The sequence below is a fragment of the Rhipicephalus microplus genome, chromosome 5 (assembly GCF_043290135.1).
Source record: "Rhipicephalus microplus isolate Deutch F79 chromosome 5, USDA_Rmic, whole genome shotgun sequence".
Taxonomy (NCBI): domain Eukaryota; kingdom Metazoa; phylum Arthropoda; class Arachnida; order Ixodida; family Ixodidae; genus Rhipicephalus; species Rhipicephalus microplus.
The window spans coordinates 141866433-141874261 of record NC_134704.1 but is presented as its reverse complement, the minus strand read 5'-3'; the positions used below and the strand labels follow the sequence as shown (position 1 = coordinate 141874261).

Sequence of the window (7829 nt, the reverse complement as noted above, 5' to 3'; positions counted from 1 at the left end):
CCATGGCGCACAGATTAGCTCAAGGACAAGTCTATTCTCCGTCACAGTACTTCCGTTCAGAAGGCCACGATGTGCACGGTCACCCCGTGTATTCAGACCCAGGTACGCGTAAAAGAACGATGGGTGACTGAAATTGACTGAAGTTCTTGGCTCCAATTAGTATTATCCCATAATTTTTGCTGGTTAGCAATTGCAAGAACATTTTACCTCCAGTCCTCACGCCGATGAATCGCCTAGCGAGGAAGTTGTTGAATCTGCGGCCCCATTACAAACGTTAGCCATAACCATTATCAGCAATCGCAGCGTCATCATAAAGTTTAGCTACGTATTTTCACACCATGCCTCAAAAACACGTAGTGAATGGGAGAAATTGTAAAAGTTACAATGACCAGTGACGTACTGTGGACGCGTCACAACTGTGCTTGGACGACCACTCTTCAACAGTTTTCAACAAGCTAACATGTGACTGAACTGAGAGATCAACAACACAAGCCTCGCACTTGTAATACGCAGATTGTTTTTGGTACTCAATATTTCCCACGTTTTCTTGCCTCTTGATTTTCTACAACATGAACCCGATGAACAGATATTCTCAAAACAAACGATCCAAAAAATAAATCAGCATGATGTATGCACGAATGCCGCACCAAAGGCGCAGCTTAAGCTCAAGTGGCGTCGTTAAACCTTGAGCGTGGTGGGTAATGTGCTGGTACCGTGTAACGGTGGAATCTAATGCAAACTGTAATACACAAAACGCACGTTCACCGCAGCTTGGCAGCGTTTTTTCGGGTCACGCTTTGCGCCACAACGTCACGCCACCATTGTCTTCAAGCTCATGTACGTCAACCACAACCCACTTCCACAAACAAACATCAGTCGCAATATGGAAGTTTCTGCGCGAACTACTAATTTAGCTTTTTAATGAGTACCATGCGTGTTACCTGATCACAGGCAGTCTGATGGTGAACGTATAAACCACGCAAACACTGCGTAATCTTTTGCAGAAATGTAATGCATTGTATTTAATGAACGATTTCATACGACACGCACTTTAGAACCACTTGGCTTCTGAAGTGTTCTTTGGTAGTATTAAATACACAATATAAAGCACCACTCCAAGAAGACACCTCGCACGATGACATTGCCGTCGTCAGGTAAAAAAAAAGAAAACACACGAAGTGAGTGTACCCCTTGGAGTGCAGGGCGACTGAATCTTTGAAATTGTGTTAGCGATCATAGGTCCATAAGCATTGTGCGCGAGTTTTACGTTGCTTCCAACCTGGCCGCAATGTCGTGCGCCACGGCAATGTTTAGCAGGTGGAAGGCTGAGTCGAGGTTACTCCATGGGTAGGTGGCTCGATCGAGTGTCTGGTAGACGGTGCGACGCACAGCTCTGGTGATTCGCCACGTGTCGTTGCGCACCGGTTCGGTGTACACGCTCTGAACGAACGGCACGAAAATGGCCATTCCCATGTACTTCATGGTGAACACGAGGCACACGATCCGGTGGTGAACCACGATGTCTTCCACTTTGCCGTAGTGGTTATCGATCAGTTGTCGGTTGGCGAACCACGAGGTGAACTGAACGCACAGCCAGCCAATGACGAGCTCGACGGTGGCCTCCTTTTCCGCGATCAGGTGGAGCGCCATGGCGAAATAGTCGCGGTGAGAGGTCGAGATTGTGACCTGGGTTTTCCGTGTAATAAATATATAGGAGTTTGCAATGTGAGAGGTTTATTATCTTGCAGCTTTATTTTTGACACTCTCGAAAGCCCATGTCATTCTTTAAAAAAATGTTTCTTATATTCACGATGCACAGTACAGGGCATCGGTTATTCCCTCAGGATTTAGCAGTGATTTATGAAATGAAATGAATTTAAATTTTCACTCCTTTGAGAACATACTCCCTCCTTACGTCCCTTACTAGCACTTCACTGGGTAACACAAAGAAGAAACCGTAGCCAATCTAGATGGCAATTCACTGTAGTCAAGGCAGCGGCTCAAACGCAGATGCACACGGGTCGTACTAATAGGCGCGCACTTCAGGCGACGTCATGAGCCAGACGACCGGTGACCCCGCCAACGAAGAACATGCCTAACATGGCCGCCCTCACTTTGGCCGGGACCGAGTCCTGTCAGCTGTGTGCAACTCCTTTCATCAGAGTGAAATAAACTTTTTGTGGTGGCACGGTGGTGGTGTGGCATGACGGAAATATTAGTTTCAGATTACAAAGTACAGTTTGTGTAATGTGCGTTTGTTGTTATCCGTGAGCCGGCGTAGAAAGGTGGCAGCAAAGAGCGGTGATGCTGCGTTGTGCTTCGTTTGGAAGCGGGATCCCAGGGCGACATATACCACTGCAGAATAACATGGTGTGTGTTTGTTTCATGATGTTTTTACGGGGTTTGTGGTGTTAAATTCATGATGTTATCAGAGTTAGACTAACGAAATGTGTCAGTGCAATTTTAGTGTTTAATTTTCTCATTGCACCATAACCAAAGTTTACTTTGAAACTAACAGAGTTTTCTGTCACGTGTGAACTTTTTCGACAAAGACGTCTTTTCGCTTAGTTTCACTATCACTACTACAGTCTCACTGGCTGTCAAAGACTATCAGAGTCTGGCGTCACCTTTCTGGCGCATTGCGAACAACTGCGTGTATTAAAAAAACTGAATGAATGACTGATAATCGGTATTAGAGTCGTTCCCTCAGCTACTGTCGTGGGGCTTGTAGGGCATTACAATAAATAAATGAACCAACAAATATTCACCCAATCTCTTTCCCCAGACACTCGTTCATACAGTTTGGAGCTCTTACCATAAACTTAAAGTAGCTGATACGGCTACTCTTGGCTCAGAACAAAGTTTTGACACACTAACCACCTAAGTATATCTTGATTTACTTTCGAACAGTGAATAGATGAACGTGCTCATGGTTTGACACCCATTCCTCTTGTGTCTGACAAGACCGAGCCTACCTAACCACAATCGTGTGACGTGCATTGAGCGGTGACACAAGGCATTGGCATTGAATGCAGGTACGCTGACGTCTTCGGCACATTGCTGTACAGGAATGCTCGCTCGCATTTCCTAAAATGCGTCATATTGTGGCAAAACCTTGCCAGCAGGACATCCAAGGCGCTCGAACGACTGCGGCAGACAACCTGACAACAACTGGGACATGTGTGCGGGAGTGGCCACTGAAACATTGCATGCGTCCCTGCATTATGGGCGCACGTGACCAAGTTTTGTGTACATGGACGCCAGTGTCTCAATTAGCACCGAGTAACTGTAACCGAAGTTAGATCACATAAATATTGCTATACCACATCATATACCAAGTAAATCTGCATGTTCGAGCGTGTTTAATGATTCCTAGAGCATTATGAAGTGTTACAATGTGCAAGCCACTGATACTATGCCTCAATAATTTCAACAATATTTCGATTGGTAGAGCCGAATTTTCGCAGTATTTTTATCTTGAGCACAACTCGGAACATTTACGGACATGTTACTCACAGAAGAGCCCACCTGTGCACTGCCCACTGTCATTAGATCATTCGAAGTGTCTTCGAAAAAAATATTGACACACATAAAGAGGGTGAGGAAGGCCGTAAGTCGGGACGTCAACAGAAATTCATTAGGGAAAGCAGAACGAATATCACATCGCACCACAGCTAGTGGCAGTTAAGACTACCCAGAAGGAGCACTATATTCGCGGAGGTGGAGGTCTGTCTTTTTTATCATTCGTTTCTTAAATCGTTCGAAAGTGTTCGAGGATGTACATCCTGGAAAGGATTTATTGGTCCCCCCTAAATAGCTTTACGACATTCCAAATGGTACTTGTAAGCTTCAAAAGATTATTTTACTATTTGCAGAAGTGCTGGCTTGATCACAATGAAAGCGGTGCTTGCAAGTTTCAAAACAGCAATAAGCTCATAGCAGAAGTGCAGTCTTACCACGTCGGATACGGCCAGCTGGTAGTGCCTCGCAATGGTGCCGGACCAGCGTTCCCACATTCCGGGCGGACCCCACTGGTTTCTTTCGAACACGTATATCTGAGGCGTGGAGAAGTACCGTTGCAGGAGCGGATCTAATACCTGGGCTTCGAAGTCGAGCATTTCTTCCAGTGTGACGCCATTTTGAACACCGCCTCCGTAGTGCGCGTACAACGTGTCGAAGTATGATCGATAGGCAGGTGACCCCGTTCCCAACTGAGTCGAAATAAACTTTGTCTTTTCAAGGTCTCGGGAGGGTTTTACACGTACCTGCAAGATTGAAACGTTAAGCTATAAAAACCATGCCTAATTTAATCACATTTTTTGAATGATTCTAACCTAATGCGGTATATCTCGTGCAACCTATTAGTGACATTACAACATAAAGAACGACTTCGATCGATTGCAATTCCTCTCTATGTGCTACGTCGAACATATGTCTGTTCATGCCAATGCAGGCATGGATGGTAAATGTCTTAGTCTGAACAGCTCGTTGAAACACTCGTCCCTACTAGGAGATTCCAATTTCTTTATTAAAATTGTAGCACCGATTGCTGTGTCCTGTAATCATTGCATCAGCAACATTTTAGAGGTATGGAGCCCACAATAAGTTTACTTTGGGGTTGCACGCTGAAAGAGGAACTTCTGTGGTTTCTAGGTGATGCAGGTTCCTAAACTTACGGAAGTTGCATATTCTGCATACAAGTATCATTGCGGCTAGGCACAACGTACATCTTTTTGCATCACTTCATTCTACATCTTTACTACATGGAAACTTATTACACCAACGGCCTCCGATACCTCAAACCTCGAATTAGTGAGACGTTCGGTGGTGAAACGCAGCAAACCAGGCCAGTTCCACTTGTCGTTCAGGTGAAGCATGGTGCTTACGACGTCCACCGAGGCGGGGTCACGTGTTTCGGGATGTTCGGGCCAGTGCAAGTTGGCGTCGCGCATGTATCCGCGGAGGCGAGGCACGTAGTCTGTGTCCTGGGTCACGACGTCGTCGCACGTCTTGAAGAGCCGTGCTGCCCTCTGCGACACCGTCTGACCCTCGGCCGGGACGTCTTCTTGCCTGTCGGAAACGAATGGGTGAGCGTATCTCCAAAGCACGTGCTACAATGAAATCGTCACCGTTTTCTTATCGAAACCTTCAACGAGAGGCATGAAAGCTCAATAAAAAAATTCCTCTATATGCGGGAAGGGAATAATGGCTAAAACCACGTCTAGCGAATACATGTCTATAGTATAACCACGGAAAAAAGGGGGGTAGGCTGAGGACTTGAGGATGAAGAGCAACGATATAAGGCTTAAAAAGTGGGAATGGAGGAAGGAAGTAGGCTGTCATCGTAGGCAGTCACATTATGTTGCAGCTGTGTGTCATACATCATTTATTATGGTGTTTAAGGCCCCAAAACTATTACATTACTATGAGGGAGCCTGTTGTTGGGGGCCTCGGAAATTCCATCCAGTAGTAATTCTTCGACGTGCCCTTATATCTAAAACCCGGACAAACAGGGTCAGCAAACTGTGCATAGCATGGTCATTAATAGCAATTTGACTGGAAAAAGAGATGAGGGTGAGCAGGATTGAAAAGAAGGAGAGAGTTAATTGAATCAATTTAATGAATGGTGTCATACAGGAAGAATCATTATAACATAGCCGTGTACATAAAGGCGGTAGGAAAGGCATGCAAAGATGAGGAATATTACGAGGGTGAAGAAATTATTTTGCGCATCGATGTGGAGTTCGTGAGGGAAAACTATAGGTATCCCGTTGCATTATAATTTTTATGCATGCAAGAGGACGGTCGTGTGTGTATCTATATGCAATCTGTTTTTACACTAATTTTTATATTTTATGTAAATGAACTATATTTAGTTATCATGGTTATTGCTATATTTATTATTGTAACGTTTGCTGTAGTCTACGCAAAATTAATGCTGTTCAACATTTTGTTCTTTGTCATATATACGCTGTTATCTATTCCGATGGCCTATTATTTCAATGATTCCCCGGCTACTGACGTGTGTCGAATGGCATGTGTACCTAAGATCAAACCTTCCTTTCGTGTTTTTTTTTGTTTCGGGGCCTTTGTAAAGTAGCATAACGCAGTTTCTATGATTAAAAAGCATTTCTATATATTTGGAGAAATAAACAATTTGAAGTTTTCAATTTGAGATTTGAATCTGAAATTTGGACATTAGCAACGAAGGAAGAAAGTGAAGTTAGGGCGAGAAGGAAGGCAGCGGGTAAAGCCTAGCATAGCCGTGTATGACGTCACGCAGGTTCAACAAACAATAGCACAGCCGTACATACAATGGTACAGTAGATTTTACAAAGCTGTAATGTGGGTGAGTTCGCACGCATTGTATTACATTTTACCGAAATGCGGAAACGAGTAACAAAACGAGAGGTCAGGACAGGTTGTGCTCACCACCTGTCTTGCCATCTGGTCTCTTGACCCAATTGTGCATTTCGCTCTGCACGAAAACTACAATTCCAAATATAAATTCGCGGAAATGGGAAGTAAAAAACGGTGGGAGAAGGTCAAGCATACCCAAGCTATGTAAATGCAGTACATATATTGAACAAAACAGTGATGAGTCTGAGAATCGATGTGAAAAGGCCAGAAGACACCAAGTGCATCATAAATGAACTATTCCTTTCCCACCGTGGAGCTCCAACATGCCCTACGTTTGAAAAGTCATCAATCCGAGCTCCGCCGAAGGAACGTTGATCCATGAGCCATGTTCGCAGGTTTCGTTCATCTTGTTAGCTTCTATACTGGCGTCGTCTCCCACGCACCGTTTCAGTTAAGGTGTAATGCCTCATCAACTATCCTCCCAACACACGCTCTTCATGTTAGAGGCTTGTGTGCTGTACGATGGCCATACACTTCAGAGAACACGATATAGAACTCGAGAGCCCAACAGCAAAAAGTTTCTAATGATGATATCCTGTTTTTAGGATGTCACATTATTATTATTATTATTATTATTAGAAGTAAATATTATGTTTTTACTATGTTATCACTAAGGGCAGGTGCATTACCGCTTCATACATCCGCATCCTATGTAGCTTCATAATTTTTTTGTCGAATGGCCTGTGCAGAGGCTAATGAGAATTAAAGAGTTATTTTCGCCATGTGCCCATCTAATACAGCCTACCAATAAATTAACCAACCAAACTACGGCTAAAGCGGTTATTGCTGGCTGAGGCTGCACGCGAGGCTCGTTGGCGATTCTTGGCTCACAAGGTACAGCGCATCTAAGACGTGTGGGATAAATCGAAAGACACAAAACATACATGCACAACGTTACCCTTTTGTTCAAATTTCCAGGCAACGAACTACGTGACTGGCTCAAGTGTATTTGTTCTTGGCTTAAACATTGTGACTAACTACATTGTGACACACCTTTGTGACATTGTGACACAACTACATTGTGAATCACTTTTTATTATGCCCCCTGCTTGGTGTTTTGACCACAGTATTCTGTAAATAAATAAAAACACGTCCTTTAAGGAGCCCTGGAACACTTTTCGAACAGGGTCAAAATACGCGGACAATCGGTAGTCGAGGCTCCCGATAAAACGTGGGCCAAATATTATAGCGCAGCACGAGGCCTGCTTACAATAAATTCTCACATCCAGCTAAATACCACTTTCTCGCGTTTTGATGAATGACACTACAGGATTGAAGATTACTCCGTCACAGGTGATTGACTGATTTGAGCTTGGCACGCTCAACCGTGGGAGACCGCGACGCTTGCACGCGAGGACGTGCAATGGCGTTCTAAATTCTAAATTCCAAAGTTCAATTTCAACTCGTCT

The 7829-nt window shown here is 44.3% G+C and overlaps 1 protein-coding gene across 1 annotated transcript in view; it reads right to left on the bottom strand.

Annotated features, from left to right (window-relative positions):
• Positions 1 to 1017: 1017 nt before the first annotated feature.
• LOC142817580 (neprilysin-1-like) overlaps positions 1018 to 7829 on the bottom strand; it is a 33226-nt gene continuing 26414 nt past the window's right edge. Inside the window, exons 4-6 of the mRNA XM_075894629.1 lie at positions 4797 to 5070; positions 3957 to 4265; positions 1018 to 1686 (exon numbers count right to left, since the gene is read on the bottom strand). Of these exons, the coding sequence (XP_075750744.1) occupies positions 1264 to 1686; positions 3957 to 4265; positions 4797 to 5070 (1006 nt within the window). The 3' untranslated portion in view covers positions 1018 to 1263. The remainder of the gene's footprint in view (positions 1687 to 3956; positions 4266 to 4796; positions 5071 to 7829) is intronic.